This window comes from Cibotium barometz, chromosome 29 (assembly GCF_041138505.1).
Source record: "Cibotium barometz isolate CiBa-2024 chromosome 29, ASM4113850v1, whole genome shotgun sequence".
In the NCBI taxonomy this organism is placed as follows: Eukaryota; Viridiplantae; Streptophyta; class Polypodiopsida; order Cyatheales; family Cibotiaceae; genus Cibotium; species Cibotium barometz.
Window position 1 is genome coordinate 44905207 of NC_141074.1, and position 24448 is coordinate 44929654.

General features: G+C 51.6%; 1 protein-coding gene across 4 annotated transcripts; it reads left to right on the forward strand.

Annotated features, from left to right (window-relative positions):
- The first annotated feature begins 324 nt into the window (after positions 1–324).
- LOC147622241 (Terpenoid synthases superfamily protein) lies at positions 325–24137 on the forward strand. Of its 4 annotated transcripts, XM_086823352.1 has the most exons (4): positions 325–447; positions 22853–23487; positions 23573–23623; positions 23949–24137. In XM_086823352.1, the coding sequence occupies exons 2-4, from the start codon at positions 22870–22872 to the stop codon at positions 23961–23963; spliced, it is 684 nt and encodes a 227-aa protein (XP_086679478.1). In that variant the 5' UTR covers positions 325–447; positions 22853–22869; the 3' UTR covers positions 23964–24137. The 4 variants fall into 4 exon arrangements, with proteins under 4 accessions (XP_086679478.1, XP_086679477.1, XP_086679475.1 ...); XM_086823351.1 differs by having other exon boundaries at positions 22853–23623; XM_086823349.1 differs by having other exon boundaries at positions 22853–24137.
- The last annotated feature ends 311 nt before the right edge of the window (positions 24138–24448 follow it).

The following is a 24448-nucleotide window of genomic DNA, read 5'->3' on the forward strand; positions in this document are numbered from 1 at the left end:
ATAAGCCTTGGGAACTCTCTCTTACGTTTAATTAATTTCGACTGTTGTAAATGACACCCACCCCATATTTCGTAAATTATATTTTCGCTTCTTCGTTCAAGTTTGTCATATCTACTTTTGGTTTCTCAGTATGTACGTTTTTTTGGGTCTATGTCTTCGTGCTAGTTTTTTTTCGACGTGGAACTAATAAAATTTGAAGGAGATTTAAATTAGTGGAAAGAATTAATTCCAAAAAATCTTTAAGAAACCTTACACCATTTGTACAGTAAGGTTACTCAAAGGTTACAAACCTTGGAAAACCTAAGGTCTGAAAAATTTAATAAAAACACACACGAATTTTTTTTAATTAATGTTGATGAAGAGTGAACGCGCACAAAAAATAAATCAGAGCCTAAGGGGTCTAAGCCGCTGAGGTGAAGTGCCAGTCGAAAGCGTCGAGACCTTCAGGTGAGAGTCTTCATTTCAGCAACCATCTTTGTGGACTCGTTAATCCGCTCCCGAAGGAGAGCGAGGCGCGGTGAGATGCTTGTTTTCAGATTTCAGCCACTCTCTTGTATTGTACCTTCATTCTCATATTAGTAAATCAAATACTCCTTATAATTATGAGCCTGATTTTTTTAGGCTTCAACCTCGGTGGCTCTTTATACATATATATGCATGCACATATATACATGCATATACACACATATACATGCATATATATACATATATATATATATATGCATGCATTTGAGGGAGGGGTCGGCGGTTTTGGCTCATCGTGTGTCTCTTGTCAATTCAGCAGTTTACTTCTTGTATTTGAGCAACGGTCCATCAAATCTTAGTGTATTTAAGTGTATTGATTAGCATTGTGTTCAACCAAGTTACAGTCGATCCTGGGGTGAAGCCATGCCAGATGGGCACGAGTCTTGTCCTTCATGTGGAGCCACTCCGTCTGAGCTGTGGAGTATGCATACTGTGGACTCCACCTGTGCAGTGCAGGTATCTGAAGGAGGGGGGAAGGGGTGCTGTCCTTGAAACATAAAGAACACAAAAAGAAGCACCTCCAGGCTTGAGGACACCATCTCCCCTTCCTGATCTCTGTGGCTCGAGCCACCCAACTCCATGCGAGCCAAAGGCCAAAGGTGGGTAAGCACATCAATGATACGTAGATTATGCAAATTGTGTGAGAGCCATGAATGGCGGCGGACACCAACTCCATGCTCCAATCTGTCCCCGGTGTTGCACTCAGAGGGAAGGAGAAGATCGTCGTGCCACTCTCTGGGGTGGAAGGTTTGGAGTGATATAACACCACACATATCCGAATGAGAGTCACCGTCTCCTCGAACATACCCAGTCCTTTGATGGAAGGCATCGGAAGAAACTGTAGTAAACTGGCTGCCCCTGCACCTTGGGGGGGCCCCCTGGCAAGCCCGAACATACCCAGTCCTTTGATGGAAGGCATCGGAAGAAGCTGTAGTAAACTGGCTGCCCCTGCACCTTGGGGGGGCCCCCTGGCAAGCCCGAACATGAGAGACAACAATGGTCATCTCTACCAGCTCCGTAAAAGGATGGATTGAACGGCGGGCTGAGCTAGCCGGTTGAATGGGAGAGTTAATTAGGGTTAGAGTTCATGTGGGAGACATACACAGAGAGAAGGGAGAGAGAGAGAGAGAGTTGTGGGGATAAGTCAACTCACCAAGTGAGTGTGTGACTCCCCTATCACACATGTATATTGCACTAGTACACATAGTGCACTTAGTACATTAAAAGTACTAAGTGTACTATGTACTATAACTTATGGGCTTGTACACACTATAAGGGTAGGCATAATGCCTTTACCCCAACAACCTCCCACTTAAAGGCAAAGTGCCCTTAAATGAAGGAAAAGAAAAATCAGCATGTACATGATAATATACAAGGCCATATCAAGGCTGAAACTGGCCTCATCCAATGCCCATCAAGTGTCTGCAATGAGCAAACCGCTCTGGAGGCAAACTTTTTGTCAACAGATCAGCCGGGTTGTCATCCGTATAAATCTTAACAAGCTGAATTTGCTTGTTCTCTATCACCTCTCTGATGAAGTGATACTTTACATCCACATGCTTCGTCTTTGCATGAAAGACAGGGTTCTTTGCCAACTGGATGGCACTCTGACTGTCACAATGCAACAATGGAACATCCCCTGTATAACCCAAATCAACCACTAACCGAGATAGCCATAATGCCTCCTTGCATGCCTCTGTGGCTGCAATATACTCGGCCTCTGTAGTAGATAAGGCTGTGCACTTCTGCATCCTGGATATCCATGACACAGCACCTCCTGTGAATGTAAACACATAACCGGTAGTAGACTTCCGGTTATCTGGATGACCGGCATAATCCGAATCCGTGTAACCATGCACTAATGCATCCTGTTTGCCAAAACAAATGCACATATCCTGTGTGCCCTTCAGGTATCTCATGACACCTTTCACTGCTTCCCAATGCTTCTTGCCAGGGTTGGCCATATATCTACTAACCACTCCCACACAGTTCAATAATCAATCAATCAAAATCTGATTTGGGGCTTTTCCAATTTGGGCCCAAATCTGAAATTTCAGGATTTTGCCTAAAATTTAGGCATCAATTTGGGGGCCCAAATTGAGATTGCCCAAATTGGACAAAACCCCTAGATTTGGGCATCGAATTGAATGCCCATTTCTGAAATTTCAGAAATGGGAATTCAATTCGATGCCCAAATTTGGGGGTTCTTGGAGTAATTGATATAAATGAGAAAAACCCCAAATTTGGGCATGAATTGACTGCCCATTTCTGCAATTTCAAAAATTTGGGCATTCAATTCGATGCCCAAATTTGGGGGTTCTTGCAAAAATTAAAATTTCCCAAATTTGGGAAAATCTCCCCCAAATTTGGGCATCGAATTGAATGCCCATTTCTGAAATTTCTGAAATGGGTACAAGATTTCGCAAAATAGGAAAAGGGTAGGGAGAAGTTTTTTTTTTAAATTTCAATTTTTGAAAAAAAAAAGAATCATGAGAGAGAGAGAGAGAGAGAGAGAGAGAGAGAGAGAGAGAGAGAGAAATGAAATGATATATTAACGTCTTCAGAAGCCCAAAATGACCTATGAGACCAAAAAGGTTACAACAATTGGTGGATCTGATACAATGTCTGTGTAAGAAAAGCTAAAAACAACTAAACAACTAACTGAAACTGAAACAACTATGAGGAAAAGTACGGTACTAGGAGCTCCTAATGGATAACATCTGGGAGGAAAACTCCAGCAACAAAGGTAAGCATCATACACATCACTATCCAAAGATGTCTCTCATCGGTCGATGGCGGATATCCTCAATGTCCTCCATGGTGAGTACTCTGACTGGACGTCTCCCATGCCGTCTAGTATGGTCATGATCCTCTGTGTTGTAGTCTCCGCCGGTGTTGAGATGGGCCTCTCATCTTGGGGCGCTTGGACCGCCCCAGCTCTATAGCCCGATCAATCAGTGTACCTCTGGTGCGGCTATACTCTGGGACTAGCTGCAATGCCTGCTGGCCTGACTGCTCAATCTCTGGTCGAAAGAAGTCTATAATCTGCCTTTGTAGGTGTCTCTCCCTCTCTGATCCCCTCCCTCTCAAGAGACCCTCTCTATGTCTACGAAGCTCCAGCAAGTATAATCCGAGGCATCTCTGATCCTGGTATCTCATGACTCTAGAAAGTGGTCCGAAACCCTCTCTAAACAGGCAGTAAAAATGGCCTCGTATCTCATAATATACTGGACAAAGACATATGTAATGTAACTCTGTCTCTGGCTCCATCTGGCACAGCTGACAAATCCTGGCCTCAGCTGGTACTCCTCTGAATCTGCCAGCCTCAATCTCTAGCTGGTGTGAGGATGTGCGCATCTGACCAATAGCACACCGTACCCCATGAGAAAGATGAGTATCCATGTAGCTGGGTCTAATCACAAACCCATCCTGCGTGAGCTGGAGAAGATGATCTCTATAGAAAGCCGTCTTTGTACCAAGCTCGTGTGTCGGCTGTATCCATGTCCTCCTAGTGTCCAGCTGAATCAAGTCCTACCTGATAAGTCTTGTAATCTTTGCCCGTGTGAGAGAGAGGGAGAGTGCATCCAGGGAGTACTGAAATGGAGGTAGCCTGTCCATACTAAAGCCATGCAGCTGGAACCAAGCTGTCATCTGTGCATACCAACATGGTCCGTCTCCCTGTGATGCCAACTGTCGTGAAGACTCCAGGGCTAAGCGAGCATATCTGTCTCTAGGGAGAGCTTAAGTGCTATGTATAAAGGAGACTGATCGAGTGAGTGCCTCTACTACCAAATGGGGGGCAGCCATCTCTGCACGGATAATATCATGTGGTACGGAGGCCTTGGCCCTAATCATCCGAGAAACCATAGAAACCAAGGGCCTCTCCATACGTCTCCATCCATGAGTGCTACCAGCTCGGCTGTGGTGATCCACTGAGGGTCCCCATATCTCCACTCCATACAGCATGGCTGAAGTGACCAAAGTGTCAAAGAGCCAGAGCTTTGTTCGAGGTTCCTGAAACTGAACCTGCGAACATATCCTCTCTAGTCTCCCCAATGCTGCATAAGCTCTAATCAATCTGGTCTCCGCTGCTCTCCTCAAGGAAAATAGTGGGCCAATTTGGTCTCCGCCGCTCTCCTCAAGGAAAATAGTGGGCCACTAAAAACCACACCAAGGTAAGTATATGCATCTGTATACTCCACTGTCTCCTGTCCATATGTAAAGGTGGGTACTGACCTCCTAACCCACTGTGTTGTGGTGTTAAACACCATCACCTTGGTTTTACCAAGGTTAACAGACAATCCACTGTCCTGTGCAAACGTGTGCAATGCATTCAAATGATGTTGCATCCCCTTTGGAGAATCTGAGATCAGCACAATATCATCAGCATACAATAACAGCGGAATCCATGTCCCTGCTAGTTGTGCTCCTCTATCACCCTCCCGCTCTACATAGTCTGAAACCTCATCCACGTACATCCCAAATAAGGTGGGAGAAAGGGGGCAGCCTTGTTTCACCCCAATAGTGGAGTGAACCATCTCAGATATACCCTGAGTAGTACAAACCTGCCCCACAACTGTCCTGTATAAAGCCATGATTCCCCAAATCAGCTATGTGGGCACTCCCATCTCCTGTAGTCTGCGCATCAGTCTTGTGTCAAAAGCTTTGCGGAAATCCACAAAGCAACAATAAATCCTTCTGCCATATAATCTGCCCTCCTCAATAATAGCTCTGAGTGTCAAGATATGGTCAAGAGTGGAGAAACCTCTCCTGAACCCTGCCTGCCCTGATGCACGTATGCCCTCTCTCTCTACCCATCTACTCAACTCCTGCTCAAGAATAGATGCATATAATCTAGCCAATGTGTGACCAATCATGATGGCACGATAATTCCCAGGAAGCATGGGATCCCCCTTTTTTTTTTTTCCGGAAAAACGATCCTTCTATTAGTTAATGAGAAAACGCCATAAGGCTACAAAGCTCACCTCGCAAGGAGGGATAAAAAACACAGTGAACACCTGAGCTCCACCCCCGTGGCTGGCCGCTCTCTGGGGGGGGCTACCTAGTAGTACATGTGGGAGGTGAGAAAAGCCAAACTGGAGGCCTGTAGTGCCAAGTGACATCCTCGCCCCTCGCGGTGAGGAAAGGGCCAGGCTGCCAAGTGCGGAGGAAAGCCTTGCGGCGCCCTCTCATGCGATCCGAGTCGCCCTGGAGTTTCCCCCAGTGTCCTCTCGAGGTGTGAATGATGTCCACCCAGAGGGCCTGTATGACCTCCGCCGGTGGAGTCGCCTGGCGGTCAATGGCCTCCCTGCATCGGGCTCTCCAAATGTGCCAAGCCGTCATGCTGCTGATCATCTCCCATCTGTGCCCGACCCCCTCCTGAGGGGCTGCCGAAGAGAAGTCTGGCGTCGGAACCACCGCCATCGCCCTGTCAGAGACCTGGATGGTCGCACTGCCAGGGACGTCCTCATATCCAAGGGCCGGGCCGCTGTCCTTGGCCCAAGCCACCGCACCCCACGTCACCAGCATCTCACCTGGTGAGCCTGCAAAAACCATCCTGAGAGCGCGCTGCCAGACCTGCTGTGCCTGTGGGCAATCCCATAAGCAGTGCCGCTGCGACTCCTGTGCATGGCCGCACCGAGGGCAGGACGTTGGGTGACTGCCGAAAGCTAGCCAAGCCCCCACAGCCAGTCCTCTATGCGCTGTGAGCCAGAGAAACAGCGTCACCTTCCGGGGCCGGAAGCTGGCCCAAAGGCGCTGCCAGAAGTCCCTAAGAAAGGCAGGGGAGAGCCCCTGTCGCCGCCAATGCTCGGCCGCCGCCGGGGTGCTCGCTATCCTGTGTCTCTGAATCCGCCGTCCCAGCCTCGCTGTGTACTGAAAAAAGGGGATGCCTGGGCTGGTAGGGGCCAAGTAGGGATCTCGCCAAAACCACTCACCTGGATCCCACTGAAGGCGAATAAGAGGCCTGCTGTCCCAAGCCCATAATCTCCAAGAACAGTCCTCCCCTATCGAGGCCGGTGAGGGGTCTACATGCCACTGTCTTTGATGAAAGCCGACCACCCGCACCCTCTGAAGAATACATCCCTGGAGCCCATCCAAATCTAGTCGTGTCCTCTGAAGCTGGCCACCCTCTCCCACCTCGAAAGTGAGTGGGGCGACTCTCTCCGCTGTGCCGCAGACCGCTAGAAGGATCTCATGCCGAGTAAAGACACCCATCCACTGTGGAGGTGGAGGGTCCTGTACTGGGGTCCGCCACTCCCGGGGGATGGCCGCCTCAATGTCCTGTCTCATCAACTCTCTGCCCCTCATCCCACTGAGTCTCCTCTCCTGGGCCTCTAGAGGCAGCTGCTGAAAACCTATCCAGTCGTCTAGGGACTGGGCTGGGCCAGAGCTCAGCGGGCCCCACGACACGTGAGACCGCGATCCAACCATATGGCCACTGGGGAGTCGAATCAAGGGGTTCCAGATCAAAGGCTGCCTCAGGCGCTCCTCATCGGTGCCCGGGGGAGTCTGGAAGAGTGACGGCCTCAGATGCGCCCAGGCCCTCAGAAGGCTAGCTGCAAAACGCTCCTCGAAGCCAAGGCCCACTCCTCTGGATCGCTGCTCTGTAAAGTTCCACCTGATGCTGGGGGTCCAGGGGCCGCTAAGAGAAGGGGTGCGGCTGAGCATCCTGGAAACAAGAAACTCCTTCCACGGCTCAGCGCTTGGCAGGAGGCCACGAACTACCAACTTGCCAAGCAATGCTCGGCTTTGGCAAATAGGATCAACAATGCCCAGGCCGCCTCTCTCCCTCGGCTGAGTGATCACCGCCCATGCCACCTTGGCCCTGGCGGGCCGCCCGTCGCCACCGGACCAAAGAAAGTTCCTGATGAGCCTCTGCACCTGGCCAATGCACGCCCGAGAGAAGGCCCAGCAAGAAGTGATGTACCACATAGTAGCAAGCAGAACCTGGTTGGCCACAACTACTCGGCCAGCCAGAGATAAACGAGCGGTACTCCAATACAGAAGCTTCTTCCGAATGCTCAGAAGAAGGGGGGCTATCTGCTGCTCCGGAGATATGTCAATGCCCACATAGCATCCCAAATAACGCACTGTAGTGCCGGGGGGCAGCCACTGAAAACCATCAACTGGCCTCCAAGTCGGGGGGGGCATAGAGCTGACCCACAACCCACACGACTTGTGCCAGTTGATCAAAGCGCCCGAAGCTCTGCAAAACCTGTCCATGGCTAAGGCGAAGCGGCGGAGGTTCTCCTCACCTCCCTGAAGATAGACAGCAGTGTCATCCGCAAACTCCGAGTCTAGGAGCTCCTCCGAGCTGCGGATGGGAAGCTGGAGGCCCCGCAAACCTGTATCCTGTGCCGTCAAAAAAGTGCTCATGGCCTCCGCCACAAAAAGAAAAAGAAAGGGCGCCAAGGGGCACCCCTGCCGCACCGAGCGCGAGAGCTGGAACCTCTCTCCGCGCACGCCCTGTATCAGCACCTGGCTATGAGCCAATGTGTAGAGTGCAGAGACCCCACGGATCCACTGAGGGGGGAAGCCCATCCTCTCCATAGTGCCTTCCAAGAAGGCCGAGTCCACCCGATCATATGCCTTCTCGAAGTCGAGAAGGAGCACTGCCAGATCCTCCTGTCGAAATCTAGCCAGAGCCGTAGCCTCCCAGAAAGAGAAAATGTTATCCATAATGCTCCTATCCTGGATGAAGCCTGTCTGCGTGGAGTGGATGATGTCCGGAAGGTGAGGCTGAAGCCGCCTGCTGATCGCCTTAGCTAGGACCTTGTAGGCCGTGCCTAGCAAGGTGATCGGTCTCCACTGTCTAATCTCCAGTCTGTCTCCTCCCTCTTTGGGGATCAAGTGGATCAACCCCTCTGCCATGCTGTCCGGCATGACTCCTGACTCCATAATCTCCTGGAATGCCAATCTGAAGCCCCAGTACCTCTGGAAGAAAGCCACCGAAAGACCGTCCTCTCCTGGGCATTTGCCCCGAGGTAATGCCTGAAGAGCCTCCTCCAGTTCCGTATCCGAGAAGGGGGAGAGAAGGGAGTGCTGCAAACGGGCCGGCACAACCGGTCTCGTGAAGCTCCAGACTGCCTCTCCAGCCTCTCTCACCCTGTCATCTGCTGGCTCAGCAGAGAGAAGATCCCTGTAAAAATCTGTGGCTATAGCCCGAACCCTGGGGGGATCCATCACAACCTGGCCATCAGCCTGCCGAAGACGCCTGAGACCCTCTCGTCTGAAGCGAGGCCCTGTCGCCTCAAAGAAATCTTGAGTCACTCTGTCTCCAGCCTGTGTCCAAAAAGAAGCCCGAGCATGGAATCGGAACTCCACCCTCCTCTCCTCGATGGATCTGATCTCAGTGCGAGCTGACTCCATCTGCTCTGAGATCCAAGGGCTCGTAGGATCCCTCTCCTGGAGTCTCTGGAGGGACGCTAGACTCCTCCGTAGGCTCCTCTCCTGCTCTCTGAAGGCCTCCAGCCGGTCCAAGGCAGCCTGTCTGAGCATCTGGCTGATCTCCTGCAAGCCACTGGCAAGATCGCTGGCTGCCGATCCTCTCCTGAACTGCAGCTCCTGCCAGACCTGCTCAACTCTGATCGCAATCTCGGGCTCCTCTATGAGACAATCTGGAATCCGGACGCTCTGGCCCTGCTCTCCTCTCATGGGGTCCTCGATCTGGAGAAGCACTGGAAAGTGGTCTGAAAACGAGGAGCCTGCAAGTATGCCCACAGTGCCACCTCTATCACAGGCCCACTCATCAATGTAAAACCTGTCGATGCGGGAAAGGTTAACTCCTGTGGCCCGTCTATCCGAGCGCGAGAAAGATAGACTCCCCTGCAACCTGCCAAACTCCGGGAGAGTCCACGGATCCTGGCCTCTCACCTGTAGCACTAGTTCCTCCCAGGCAGCGAGCTCCGGCCCATGAATGGTCTCCTGGCTGCCCCCCATCCTGTCCTTTGCATCCTCCAGCATGTTGCAATCCCCTCCGAGGCACCAGTGGTCTGCCAAGGGGAGGGACTGCCTAATGGTGCTCCAGAACTCGGCTCTCCCGGTCGCCCCATTAGGGGCGTAGAAGTTGAGGAAGCCAATGCGGTCTTCCCCAACCCGAAGGATGATCCACTGCGCACGACCCTGGACCAGAGTGCCAGAGTCCACAACCTCGGATAGAAGCTGCTCGCTGACTGAGATGCATACTCCACCCTGGTTCCCCTGGGAGCCATATGCCGGTGACCAAAAAGTGTGACTCCTGCCTGGCAAGATCTTCCCGCAGGTGCGGGTACGCCCGGCAGAAAGGTGGTGCTCCTGGATGAAAAGGATATCTATGGGTCCTCCAACGAGAGCCCTCTGGATCTCCTGGCGAAGTCTGCCCCGACCAATGTAGCAGCGATGTCCACCGAGACCCTGGATGTTCCATGAGAGGATCCTCATGGATGAGCTATGGCAAGTGAAGCAGCCTCCACTGGCTCACCCCTCTCAGCCGGCCCGGATGATCTGCCCTCCACTCTGAGTCTTGGGCGCCGGCTTGGAGGGAGAATAATCACTGTCTGTCCGGGTGGGGAGTCTCTCCAAAAAGAGGGTGACCTGTCTCTGTGTCCAGCCCCACTCCGCCTTCGCCCTGTCCAGGGCATAGGCGTGAGACCAATCCTCTGCATATATGTATCTAAAGGTAGGCTGCACCCTCAGGGCGGCATGGAGGAGAATCAGAAGCACCGCCTCAACTCAGGTGTGGACCGGATCCGCCCGCCAGTCTCCTATACCAAACAAGCTCATGCGGGCTGAGTGTAATCGGGTCTGCAATAGGTCCGTGAGCCCCAAGTCACTGAAGTGGTGAGAAAACTCCAGTATCTGATCACGCAAAACTTCCTCTACAGAGTTGCAATCCCATGCTGTGTCTGGGGCAACACTGAGAGGAAAGGAGAAAGCCACCATGCTACTCACCACTGAGGGAGAACGAGAGGGATGGCACACCACGCAAACTCGCAAGGGCCCGACCAGTGTCTCGAACGGGCCAGCATCCAGCTGGAGGCACCTGAAAAAACCGTAATCCACTGGTAACCCCATCACTCGCGGGGGCCCCCCAGGGGAGGCTGGAGAGAACTCTGTGGCGGGCGAAGCAAGGATCGCCATCTCCACCGGCCCGGAGTGGCGGTGGAACAGCCGCTGGACTGAGCTCTGGCCTACCCAGCTGCGCTGCCCCGGGGCAGTGGGTGGTCTGGCGAAGTATCCTGGAGAGGCCGAGGGAGGGATGGGGGCTCGCGGCGAGGAGGGGGGAGAGCGAGGAGAGGATGGAGAGGCATCTGCCAGAGGATAGGTGTCAGGGGGGGCCGCCGGGGGAGGAGGGAGGGGGGGGGCTGGGGGGGGAGAGGGGGGGGTGGAAGGGGTGCTCTCCGGGTGAGGGGAAGGGGAGCCGGGGGTCGAAGAGTGCGGCCCGGGATCCTCAGGAATCTGCTCCAAGGAGGGGGCGGGGCCCCCCGCGGGGGGAGGCGGGAGCGGGGTCTCCACGTGGGAGGCTCCACCAGCGGCCTCAACGGGCATTGAGTCTGAATCCTCGTCCATCGGGGTGGGACCTGCTGGCCGCCTATCCCTGACTGGAGCATAAGTGCGGGGAGTCGCCTGTCCGCCAACCGGAGTCGCCTGTCCGCCAACCGGAGTCGCCTGTCCGCCAGCCTGTGCTGCCTGCTGGCGTCTGCGACGGTCCCTGCGGGCCGGGCGTTTTCGCCGGCGAACCTCCTGCCATCCGCCAGCCTCCTGGGTCTGCGCGGCATCCTCCGCCGGGGCCTGCTCGTCAGATGATGGCGCCTGCTGTGGCGAGCCAGGGATGTCCGGTCTCTGAGGTGGATGGCCACCCCTCGGGTCTCCTGCAGGGGGTCCAGAGGCGGCATAGCGTGAAGGATGAACCCCCTTGCGGGGGCAGGCGTGTGCGAGATGGCCCATCTCCTGACATGTGTAACACTGGCCGGGGAGGCCCGAATACTCCACGCGCTATATCAGATGTCCTCCAGAAAGACAAGGGAGAAGGATCGTCTTCGGGAGGGTTCACCGGAACCACAACACGAATGGCCGGGAGTCCTGCTGCCCGAGCAATCACTGAAGCCGCTGTCTGAGGCGTCTCCACCACCTGCCCGAACGCCTTGCCAATGGATGACAAGAGGGGCAAGTACTCCCTACGGAGTCCAGGAAAGCAGATAGTGACGGGGAAACCTGTCGCGCCTGCTAGCGGGTCAGAAGCGGGGTCGAAACCATGAGTCCATCGCGCCAGGAACGCCCGGGATGAGCGGAGGGCAATGGGGCTCCGAGCCAGCACCATCTGAGCTGCCTGTGGGGACTCGAAATCCACCTGGTAGTAGCCACGTCCCAAAAAATCTACGCTGACGATCTTGGCGGGCACGCCAACAAGGCTGCCTTGCAGAAGGTCGCGAAGCTCTCTCCGCATCGGACGGCTACCCACTATCTTGCAGACCAAGGAGGAGGCCTCAAGAGCAGAAACTGTGGAAACAAACAACTGAAGATCTTCAGCTGTGAACTCTAGACGGAGACCGGAATCGGCAGGGTTAGTCGGAGCGGCTTCCATGGAGTCCTCCAGAGGGAAAAGGCCAGAAACCGGGGTCACCAAAGGGAGGGACACAGCCCTGCGAGGAAAAAAGAGAGGCGGAGGGCTACAAGATAGCGGGGGCGGGGCGGGGGGGGAGGGGGGGGGAGCTGAGGCGGGGAGGAGCTAGCGGTGGGCGGAGGGGCGAGACGGAAGGGAGGAGAGGGAGAAGGCGGAGGGGAAGAGATGCGCAGCGGAGGAGAAGGCGGAGGGGGGAGAGGTGGCGGGGGAGAGAGGAGAGGCGGGGGAGAAGGAGGCGAAGGGGTTAGAGAGGCGGGGGAAGAGATGACGCAAGCGGAGGGGGGAATGGCGGGGAAGGAAGCGTGGAAGGTGGCGAAGGAAGAGAAGGCGGGGGGAAAGAAGGCGGGGGAGGAAATGAGGAGGGAGGCGGGGGAGCGAAGGCGGGGGAGAGATGGCGAAGAGGGGCGCAATGAAGGAGGCGGGGGAGAGGACGGAGGAGAAAGCGGTGGACTGGCGGGGGGGAGAGGGGGACGCGACGGCGAGAAGCAGCGGGGGGGGGAGAGGCGGAGCTCGCAGGCGAGGTCGTCAGTCCACAGTGACCCTAACCGAAGCATGGGATCCCCTGACTTGAAGATAGGCACAATCGTGGACATATTCCAAGTCTCAGGAAAACCCTCACACATGGCTCGGCTAAACATCATAGCAATAAGCTCTGCAAGCATATCTCTGTCATGAATAAAGTGTTCTGCTATCGATCATATGCTCTCCCAGTCCTCATCCTGTCAATAGCTTTCCTTACCATCTTTGCAGTAAAGAAAGCACATGTCTCTGGGCATGGCTCCGATGGGTCTGGCAGGGGCGGCTGTCCTGCTGCTGTGTACAGGGATGCTGCATACTCACCCCAAATCTCTGTGGAGGTAATGGTTGGTGATGGTGAATGCTCATGGAATAGTCGCCATGCCTCGCCTGAGTCCTGACTCATAAATAACTGATACAAATCCCTCTCTAACTGAGCAAGATAAGCCCTCTTCTTCCGTCGCAATAGGTGCCGGAAGGTAATCCGTGATTGTCTGTGAGTGGTAACACCCATGAGCACCTCTCTCTGTAATCTGATCCTCATCTCTTTGCACTCCTCGTCATACCAACTGTTCTGGGGCATGTTCCCAGATCGGTCTCCATGTAGGCTGACTATGGGGATATGCCTCTGATGCTATAGCATGAAGCGTCTCATCTAATGGCCGTCCCGGCTCCTCGGCACATATTGTCTGTATATCTCATCCGTGTACACGGTGTCAGTCTCCCTCGTAAAGGTATAACGAGTGTGTGTGGAGACCTGTCCGAATGGAGGGGTGCTGAACTGAAATGTGAGAGTGAAGGACAAGATAGCATGATCCACTGCTATTCTAACCGGCCTAGTGCCTACCATAAAATCCTGAAAAGATGGAATGAGACTGGGCTGAGCCATAACATAGTCCACTGTACTAGCACCATGCCTATGTGGAAAGCTAGTGAAACCGCCCGATGTCGGGAATCTCTGTAGGCCATTCAGGATGGCCAATCCATGTGCAGTCCCCATGTCTATCAAATACCGCCCATACACTGTATGTTCCTCATCCTGTGAGAGTCTAGATAGGCCCATATCCCTAACATCAAGCTCCCTCAACATCTCCTCTGAGGTATCATAAAATACTGTCTGGTTATGGGCGGTCCTGGCATTGAAGTCCCCCAAGAGAATGATGTCACCATCCCTGGAGAACTCCCAAATGTCATCATCCAAAATAGAAAAGGGAGACTGCCCGCTAGGTGATGCATACACTGATGTACTAGGAGCAAAATAGCATATAGCAATGTAGAGATATCTGCCCGTCTCTGCCCTCGGTCTAACCCACATGTACCTAGCCTGCTCATCTCTGCGGGCTATATGTATCAGTGGCTGTAGCTCCTCTCTAAACAATACTGCCACTCCTTTCTCTCGGGCTGCCCTTATCTCGGGCATAACTTCTTTCATGTGGGCAAGTTGCGAGAGTGTGAGGTCATCTCCAAGAAATATTCCCGTCTTCTTGAGTGTAGGACGTCTCTTCAAGAAGTCCTTCTTCGCTTCCATGGAGGGGAAACGAATGATAAGTGCTCTCTCCTTAGAAGATTCGCCACTACCTTCTCTCTTCTTTCCCACTCTCCATGCCTTTGTGTGCGTGGCTTCAATGCCCATCATAGAGAAGAGCTCCTTGGTTTCCCCTTCTGCATCATCACGGTCTTTTAGACCGGACACTCGTACATGTAAGGCCCGGGTCTTCCTCCTTTGCTCCTCTTCAAGGGTCATGTTGATGATGGTGGGAGTGGGGATGGGTAGTGATTCTTTACCTTTCCCTTTCTTGGTGACCTCGATCCATTTCTCCGCCTTGTCCATCTTCTTTTGTGTCTTTGTGATCACCTCCACCCATGAAGATGTCTTCTCTTTATGTTGCTCCTCCTCCTCGCGAATGATCCTCATTTGTTCCTTGATGGTATTAAGCTCTTCAATAAAGGAAGGCTGAAATTTTCCATCCTCAAGCTTGCTTTTTGAGTGGCTTCCAACTCCTTTTTGAGGGCTGAGATTTCAGCCGCTTGACTTTTAGCATGCAATTTGGCCTCCACTAGTTCCTCCTTTAAGGCTGAAATCTCAGCCTCTTGCTTGGATGTTCTCTCTTCGAGCTCTTGGATTTTGTCAAATCCCTTCTCGAGTTTGGAGAGGCGGTTTATGATTGCGGTAACGGAAGAGTCGACCATCTTCTTGTTTTCTTTGATAATTGTGCCGAGCTTGTCCTCCACCTTCACGAGCTCCTCTTTAAACCCGGTCTTGGCCATGACTTTTTGCAGAACTTCCCACAGCCAATGGACTGAAAATTAATGCATGACATCAGCGCGAAACAGCAGCAGCAGGGAGGGGGGGGGGTTTCAAGTCATGTAGGGGAAAGAGAAAGAGCGAAGAGATTCAGCAGAGAGAGAGAGTTATGTTGCTGCCTTGGGGGCCTGAGGAAGGGTGGGTGGGAAGACGGATGAAAAAGTACTGAACTAAAAAACTGAATCTGGGTGTGCAATAAGTACAATGAGTGGGGGAGGGGATGGAGCTCTACTACTAGGAGAATGCAAAGCTATATGCATGGAGTATACAATCATGATATGCAACCTAGCTAGCTCCATCCTGTACCATACTGGGGGTATAAAATGGTATACATCAATGAAGGGGGTGTCCACAGCTCCCCGAAGAACATGCCTGGGTCTGCTCTGAAGCGAGCCAGTCGCTTTGCACCCTCTTTGTGAAACTGAGCTGTGATCTCTGCCATCTCTCTCTGGTATAGGCGTGGTGTCCGAAAGCCAGGTGTCCTTTGTCTCCTGCGGGCTCTGAGTGTCTTTGCTCTCTGGAGAGTAATTCCCTGCTGTGTAGGGGCTGGGAGTGGGGTGGATCTCTGAAAAAATTTAGTAATCTGTGTCTGTCGTCCCCCTCTGGAGCTGTCTGAGCTTGTAATGATGTCTCTCTGTGACGCTGTATGTCTAGAATGAATCTCCCCAGTATGCGCTAGTCTGCTGCCTCAAAGAGCTGGCGTAGGGAATGTGGCTCTCTGAATAAAATGGGATATCTCTCTCTGATGGCTGTATATGCTCTGCATCTGCATACATAATGCTCCTCACTCTCCACCTCCTCTCTGCACAATGTGCATACCCTCTCCTCTTGGGGGATCCGTGCTGCTCTGCGAGTCTCGATCTCCGATCGATGTGATGAGACTCTAAGCTGACCAATAGCTACTCGGAGCCGTGTGGTAAAAAGCCCTCCATGTATCTAGGCCTCTCTATAAATCCATCATACATCAGTGCCGGTGTGACTAATGTGTCAAATAGCCACTCCTTCGTCCGGTGCTCCTGAAAATGCGCCTGGTGGCACTGTCTCTCTAGCATAGCCAATGCTGCATATCCCCGTGTCAATCTAGCTCAGGTTGCTGAACCCATGGTGAAGCGTGTGGCTGTCTGCAGAGAAGGTAACCCCTAGGTACACGTATGATGTCACCACCTCCACCTGGCGTCCTGTGAGAGTGAATTTCAGTTGACTCCTGCCCTGTCTTGATGTATGAAAGACCATAACCTTGGTTTTCCCAAGGTTCACAGTAAGACCCCTCTGTGTGCAGAAATCATCGAGTGCATGTAGATGCTGTTGTAGACCTCCTGGAGACTCAGACACTAATACAATATCATCAGCATAAAGCATAATATGTACTAAGGTACCTGCTAGATCAACTCCATCTCCGCCTCCCCGTGTAATGAAGTCAGCCACCTCATCAATGTATGACCCAAATAGCGTGGGGGAAAGTGGGCATCCTTGCTTCACACCAATGGTGCTAGCAATAGTCTCGGACATACCTCCTAGGCATCTGACTCGCCCAAAAACCTGCTCATATAATGCATAGATGTCCCATGTCATATCTGCTGGTATGCCAAGAGATTGCAGGCGCTGAAAGAGCCTCTCTCGTGGTACTCTGTCAAATGCCTTGCGGAAATCCAGAAAGCAGCAATAGAGCTTTCTCTTCCTCACTCTGGCCGGATCAATCATACATCTCAAAGTGAATACATGGTCAGTGGTAGAGAAAGCTCTCCTGAAGCCTGCTTGCCCTGATGAGCGTAAACCTGCTCGCTTAGCATATAAGCTAAGCTCTTGCTCCAACACTGCACCATAGAGTTTGGCCAACACGTGGCCAACCATAACCGTCCTGTAGTTGCTCGGATCGAGCATATCCCCTATTTTGTGGATTGGCACAATGGTGTGCATCGTCCACTCCGCAGGCAAACCCTCTGCTAGTGCCCTGTTAAACAGGTGTGCAAGAAAAGGAGCCAAAGAATCTACTGCATATATGAGATGCTCACCTTGTAGGCCCATATGGTCGGCGGCCCGTCCATGTTGTAGGCGGCGGATAGCTTCCTTTACCATCGAGTGGGTAAAGAAGCTAGCTGTGGTAGGTCGAGGCTCCTGTGGCTGAGGTATAGGTGGCTGTTGTGGGGTGTGGTATAGGCCCTTTGCATATGTGTGCCATGTCTGTGGGTCTGCAATGGGTGTCGGTGTCCGGGGCTCTCTGAAGTGCCGCCATGAGATAGGGCTATCTCTACTCATGAAGAAATGGAAGATCTCAAGCTCCTGTATCTCTGCGAAGGCTTGCCTTTTGCGGCGAGTAAGTCTCCTCATCTCTCTCCTCGACTCCTGCTCTGTGATGGCTCCCAAGGTTCTCTGTATGCGGAGCCGTGAGTATAGGGCTCTGCACTCGTCATCATACCATCTGTTCTGGGGCGTAGTCCCAGATCTCGCAGGCTCTCCTGAGTGGACATGATGTGGGAAACTCTGTAATGCAGCTGTGTGTAGGAGTGATGCTAGCTGGGCTGTAATGGTATCCATAGGTGCTAGGGGATCCATGAGTAGGAGCCCATCCTCTACTCTGCCAGTGTATATGTCTGCCATGTCATGTGTAAAGTAGATGGTAGTGTGTGGCATCGGTATGTGGGGGGCTGGTGATCCTGGTGATCCGGCTAGTGAAAATGCCAAGTATGTATGATCTGCCCCAATAGGACGAGGTGGGATGGAGAATGAGGTGACAAGCTGTGATGCCTCCAAAGACCCCATAATGTAGTCTACCACCGTGCCTCCCGTCCGTGTATCAATGGGGTTGGTTTCACATCTAGGAGCTGAGAGGGGGTGTTAGCAGTCATCTCTTGTCTGCACTATATTACACTGTAGAGAGTGAGGGCCAGTGATGTGGGTGTGCCTGCCCATGCGAGGTTTTCTCCATTGTCCATTTTCCCATTTTTTCCAGTCATGGGGGTGATGTTTTTTCCTTGTCGGCCTGTAGGATTTGGCTGCTCAGGTGGGGCCCTTTGTTTTGTGCTGGCCGAACAGTTTTCTCTGGGGCTGTCAGTCTGTTTTAGACAGGGCCAATTGCAGCTCCAGCCCAGATATATTGGGGCCCTTGCCCCCCCCAGTTCTGTACCGGATATACTTGTGTATATAGTCGAGTTCGAGACTATCTCTCCTCTCTTGCTCTTCTGCAGTTTTCTGCTCTCTGATTTCTCTCTTTTCCGCTGCACATTCCGACAGGTCCACCGCATCATCAAGTTTAGCAGAAGGGAATGTCATGTGTACGCCTGTGCCATGGCTTAATCTTCAGCATGAACTGTCTTAATCCCTGACTAATCATCAGTTAAAGTCAGTCATCAGTGTAGGAGTGTTATCTACAGTATCAGAATCATCATGATTCTCAGTAGCATCACCATCAGCATCGTCATGGGAAGGTACAAGGGGCCTGTCGGCTGCGAGCAGCATCCTGTTGGCTGGCAGCAGGTCACTGTACAGCAGGCAGCTAGAAGCTAGGCAGCAGGTGGTAGTTATGGGCAGGACCGTAGGAATCAGCGCAGCATTTATTAGTTAATATTCAGGGTTTTGTTCTATATAACAGGCCGACAGCAGGGCAGATGGCCGACTGCATCCCTCACCATATATATAAAGCATAAACACATAATTCAGCATTCATCAAGTCATTCAGCTTTTCATTTATATTAGCATGAGTAGAAGTATGTAGGAGGGGGCCACGGGTCAACCCCTTGGAGCTGACCAAGGCCCACACATGTACAAGCATTCGTGCAACCTTTTTGTACCATATGAATAAAAGAAAACCCTGACGCCCAATCTCTCTCTTCTTCTCGCTTCTTTGTTTTAATTATCTCATTAATTACCATCAATGTTCTTAATTTGGCTTAGGGCTGTGGATCAGTACAGTAAGGCTTCTGCGCATGCAACATTGGTATCAGAGCATTCATTCTCAGCCCACTAAGCATAGTCCCAAGGAAGGTGCACAGTTTCCAGCAAGAATGCAGTAGGGTAGCAGATGGAGTGGTCTGCCAATAGGCGAAGCAAGAGGAAGCATTCTCCGAAGGTATGTACGCATAACTGGTACATCATTAAGCTCTTAGATCAGTTCCAAAGGCCTAGCGACAGGCATGATCAGTTCCGGCAGGTGACACACCATTGTGTTAAGGGTAAGGGAAAGCAGGCATGGGGACAACAGTTGAACAGGTGCTCAATTCTTCAGCAAGACTTGGAAGTGGAGGTCAGGAGCGAAGGTGCCCAGATAGAAATATCAGTTAGTTACAGTCAAAGTTAGTAGAAGTTGAAGTCAGTAGCAATAAGTGAAAGTTAGTAGAAGTCAAGGGAGGAAGGATGACACAGGGTCCACCCCGTCATCAAGTTTAGAATAAGAGAATGTCATGTGCACGCCTGTGCCATGGCTTAATCTTGAGCATGAACTGTCTTAATCCTTGACTAATCATTAGTTACGTCCGTCATCAGTGTAGCAACATTATCTACAGTATGAGAATCATCATCATGATTCTTAGTAGCATCACCATCAGCAACATCATGGGAAGGTACAGAGGGCCTGTCGGTTGGCAGCAGCATCCTGTTGGCTGGCAGCAGGTCATTGTATGGCAGGTGGTTAGAAGCTAGGCAACAGGTAGCAGGTGTGGGCAAGACCATAGGAATCAGCGCAGCATTTATCAGTGAATGTTTAGGGTTCTTGTCCATATAACAGGCCGATAGCAGGGCAGATGGCCGACATCCGTCACCATATATATAAAGCATAAGCGCATAATTCAGCATTCATCAAGTCATTCAACTTTTCATTTATCATTAGCATGAGTAGATGTATGTAGAAGGGGGCCAGGGGTCAACCCCTTGGGGCTGACCAAGGCCCACACACGTACAAGCATTCGTGCAACCGTTTTGTACCATATAAAACCCCGACACCCAATCTCTCTCTTCTTTCCTCCTTTGTCTTAATCATCTCATCAATTAGCGTCAATGTTCTTAATGAGACTTAGGGCTGTGGATTAGTACAAGAAGGCTTCTGCGCATGCAACAACCTACCAGCTGCCCCATAACTCGAGGGGGGGTGCTTGGCGACTCTGGAGGGAGAGCATGCACCAGAGAAGTAGCAATGGTCATCGCTACATGCTCTCAGAAACGGTGGATCAAGCGGCAAACCGAACTAGACTGATGCCTCCTCTCTAGGTCAAGCGCGGGCAGCGAGTATGCACTTTTTTTTTTTTTTGGGGGGGGGGGGGGGGGGGGCAGCACTGTCAAGGGGGTGCTGTGATTAAGTGCTCATAACATTTGTTTGACAAAACCGTATCCTCCTGAGGCCCGCTAGATTGGTGCGCATGACTGCATTGCTTTGTGACAGCGGTTCCACCTCAAACCAATGCCCTACCACTCTCCGGCACTGGGGTCCTCAGGAGCCTTGATGAGGAGTTGAGCTAGGAAATCCCCACCCCGGGGGGGGGGATGTGGGGGCACTGGGGGCGCTCTCTTGTACTAACGGCAGGGACAAGCTCTAGCAAGGTGTCCCATTTGACGGAAAATGAAGCATTGTTTGGGGAGGCCATAGTACTCAACTCTCTGTAAAATAGGAGCTCCACGGAGGCAGGGAAGTGATATGACATGAGGAACTGTCTGCAGAGAGGCTATGCAAATGCCAAGAGAGAGAATCCATACTGTCTGAGCTAAAACCGAAGCGGCGGTTGGGGGGATTCCATCACTCTCCCGATAACACCACCTATCACTAGGAGATATTCCTTCCTAAGGCCAAGAAAGAAAATTGTAACGGGCTTGGGCCATACGCAATGCAATGGGGCTCAGTTGCATGACTCTATCCAATGCTGCAGGCGAATCAAAGTCAACCTGGTAGTATCCACGTCCCAAAGGATATATTAGTGATCTTTCCAGGCTCATCGATAAGGCTAGCCTGCAAAAGATCCTTGATCTGTCTGCGTGCAGGGCAGCTATCCACAATCTTGCAAACCAAGGTGGAGGCCTCTAGGGAGGCGACTGTCAATGCGAGAGGCTGAAGAGGATAGGGCTTGGGGAGACGAAGAGGACCAGGAGTGGGCTGAATGATGGGAGCAGGCTGGCAAAGAAACCAAGGGCGAGGGGCTAGCCCTTCAAGTCTCTCACCTTCTCATTTCGGTAGTACCAGTCACAGCTCCATCTACTGGTCACTGGAGACTGGGCTCATGCCAGAGATGGGAGATTTGTAGTGTAGCATTGCAGCCTGGCACATATGGCGAGCTAGATGCAGCGGAGCCATCGAGGGTACTCACACTCCGCCTGTAGAGTCCATCAGGAGCATTTGGCTCGACATCATCCATACCAATTGGCAGTGAGGGAAGTTGCAGGGTGGCTCTGACGGCATGCGGAAGCAGCAGGAAGCTTTCTTGAGTCTTTGGTGGCCTGGCCCTTTTCTCACCGATAGAGGTGGTGATCCCACTTGGCATTACAGACCACCTGTGTGGTTATCATCACCTCCCCCCCCCCCCCCCCCCTCCCCCCCCGCCTTCTCCTCATAGAGCGGCCAGCTGGAGGGAAAGTGCATCTTTCTCCTCTTTTGATTATTTGATCCCCGGCCTGTACTTGAGGCGAGTTTGTATCTAGCCCTTCGTGGTTGTATTTAGCCCTTTGTGGCTGTTTTACAATAACAAATAGAAGGATCTTTTTCCCAGGAAAAAAAAAGAAAAAAGAAACCAAGGGTGCGCAGAATGCAGGGCTGGCGGAAAAAAAGGGGGGAAGATGCGAGGCGGGTGGAAGGACTGACCAGCGGGCTGGAAAGGTGCAGGCAGGGGAGTGCAGAGGGCTGAAAGCCCCGTGGCAGGGGGGGGGGGGGGGGGGGGGGGGGGGGCTGGAAGAAAAAGGCGCGGGAGCAGGGGTGGCTCACATCCAGCAGAGGGAGGAGGTGCAGGGGAGAGCGAGGAGGTGGAAATGAGCACAGAGGAGCTGGGTGGTGTGAAGGGGGATGAAGGTTGAGGGGAGCACAAAGGCGGGGGGCACACACAGGAAGAGGGAGGCGTCAGGCGATGGCAAAGGAGGGGGGTTGTGCATAGGAAGAGGGAGGCGGAGGGCAGCCCAAGGGAGAAAGGAGGCAAAGGAGGGCGATGGCGAGGGAGGGCAGGTGTGCAGATGGGGGGAGCTCCAGCTCCCTCCAACACATTTTTCTCCAAGAAATCCTCTAGTGGGCACACTTTCTTAGCCACTTTGCCATTAGATACTTCATGTTTTCATCGCTTTTGAGGTCGTGTGTGTGTGTATGCATGTGTGTGCACGTGTGTGTTTTTTTCTTTTTTTGGGGGGGGGAGGGGGGGGGGGGATGGATTTTGCAATGTTTGCAAGTGCTAAGCTTAGGGGAGAGTGCCATTCATTTGGGTGTTGGCCTATGCTACCTTATCAGCAGTGAACTCTATTCACTCCTATGTGACACCTCAAGGTGCCTACACTATATGCCTCGCACAGCTTGTCCATCCCTACCCAGCATTAAGTGGTAACTTCAATGCACCCACACAATGGGCACAACACCCCTTAGCCATGTGTTTTGCTTCATTCTCCTCTCGCAACTATATGATACCTTGAAACCATGTTAGCCTGGCAAAAAGAATCATAACTAATTGCATATTAAACAGTGGAGTGTAGTTTCATGCAATTATTGAAACCATATTTGTTTCTGTGAAACCCCCCAAAAGTCTGTGTTCCTTTTGCCACTGTGTTCAATTCAGTATAATGTTGTGGAACTCATTCATTTGATCAAAATGTGGTTCTAGATTGTGACAAGAAGGTAAGGAAAGAGACTTCATCAGACAAGAAGCTAAACTTATTTTGTTGCCTTATACAAGATGTTGAAAGGAAGTAGGAATTCCATCTCATGCTTATGATTTTGTTGACTTGTGCAGTGCTTAACAGGAGTTTCATGTCCAAGAATGCAGTGCCTGGGGGGCTTCGGAATGCCTTGTCTTACTGCGTGCAGCAGGTTCGAGCCTATGACTATATGCATTACTTGACATCCCTTCATCTCCCAATGGGATTGCGCACAGCAGCAGTCGTGTTGCGTGCATTCAATGTTGAGACAGCTCGCATCCGAGAAAGTGCCAGAGAACCAAATCTTGCATTGATCCGCCTCCAATGGTGGCGGGATGCTTTAGATGGGCTTTACAAAGGCAAGAAGTTGGAACATCCTGTAGTGACTGCACTCAGTGCAGTTGTAGAGGAGCACAAGTTGAGCAAGCATTGGTTTTCACGCCTGATAGATGCGAGCCAATCTGATCTTGAGATGGAGGGGGCACCGAGGACTATTGCAGATGTTGAAAAATATGCAGAGAACACAGCCTCTGCTCTGCTTTATCTCACACTTGAGGCTGCAGGAGTACGCTCAACTTCCGCTGACCATGCTGCTTCCCATGTAGGCAAAGCTGAGGGTATTGCTCTCCTACTCAAGGCTAGTCACCACCACAGTTTGCTCCGGCGTACGTACATTCCAATAGATATTGCTGCTAAACATGGGGTGTCTCAGGAGGACATATATCGGAAGGTAAACAGTGAGGGTTTAGCTGATGCTGTGCTTGAAGTTGCATCTGTATCAGATGCTCATCTTTGTAAAGCTCGTGCATTGGCAGGCAATGTGCCGCCTGCTGCAGTTCCAGTTCTTCTGCCAGCAGTCCCAACAGGCATGCTTCTTGACTCTTTAAAGAAAGTGCATTTCAATGTGTTTGATCCAAAACTGGCTCGTGGTGTTTGTGGCGTTTCACCATTGTGGATGCTGTTGCAACTAAAGTGGCACGCATTTAAGAAAGTTTACTAATGGTCTTCACACATACATGGGTGCTTAACCAGATATTACCCATCCGGAAAATGTGGTTTTTCGCATGCTGCCTTTAATCTTCTTTATTTTCAAAGCAAGAGGCTCTAAGATGTCCATGCTTTCAACAGCAGTTGGATATGTGAGAAATGAGTGTGATTATATACTTACAGTGACTGGTTCAATTTTTGAAGGAAAGTGCTGTCTGAGTCTTGAAGCTCAACATGAAGATTTTGGATGATTTAAGTTACAAGAACTTAAAAGGTTTTCAGTGGCCTTAAACCAAGGCTTGAAAATCAATAATTTGGCTAGAACTGATCTCAAATATGATTTTGGATTTTTGTTTTTGTAAAAGCAAGAAATTCAAGTCAGATTTGTTTCTAGTGTAAAATGCATGCTTTGTCCTCTTTTTTGTTGTTGGCGTGTGGCTTCCATGAGAGCATTCTTTTATATTGAGGTCAAGCTTATGAACACTTTATGAGTACCAATTACCTCAAAGGGAAAGGACAAATGCTTTTGCAGCTCAATTTGGATAGGTGTCTGACCAGGTAATGTTTTGTGCTACCGAAATAAGAGTTGGTCCTCTACTTCACGTGTTGGAGGAGTGAAAAATGATCCCTAAAATGAGTCTCATTGGGTTGTTTACACCAGCATTGGATGATGGTGATGTGAGTGGGGTTGTCACAGCATGTAA

Coding starts and splice junctions, on each gene's coding strand:
- LOC147622241 (XM_086823349.1), top strand. CDS start 22,870: ATGTCCAAGAATGCAGTGCCTGGGGGGCTTCGGAATGCCTTGTCTTAC.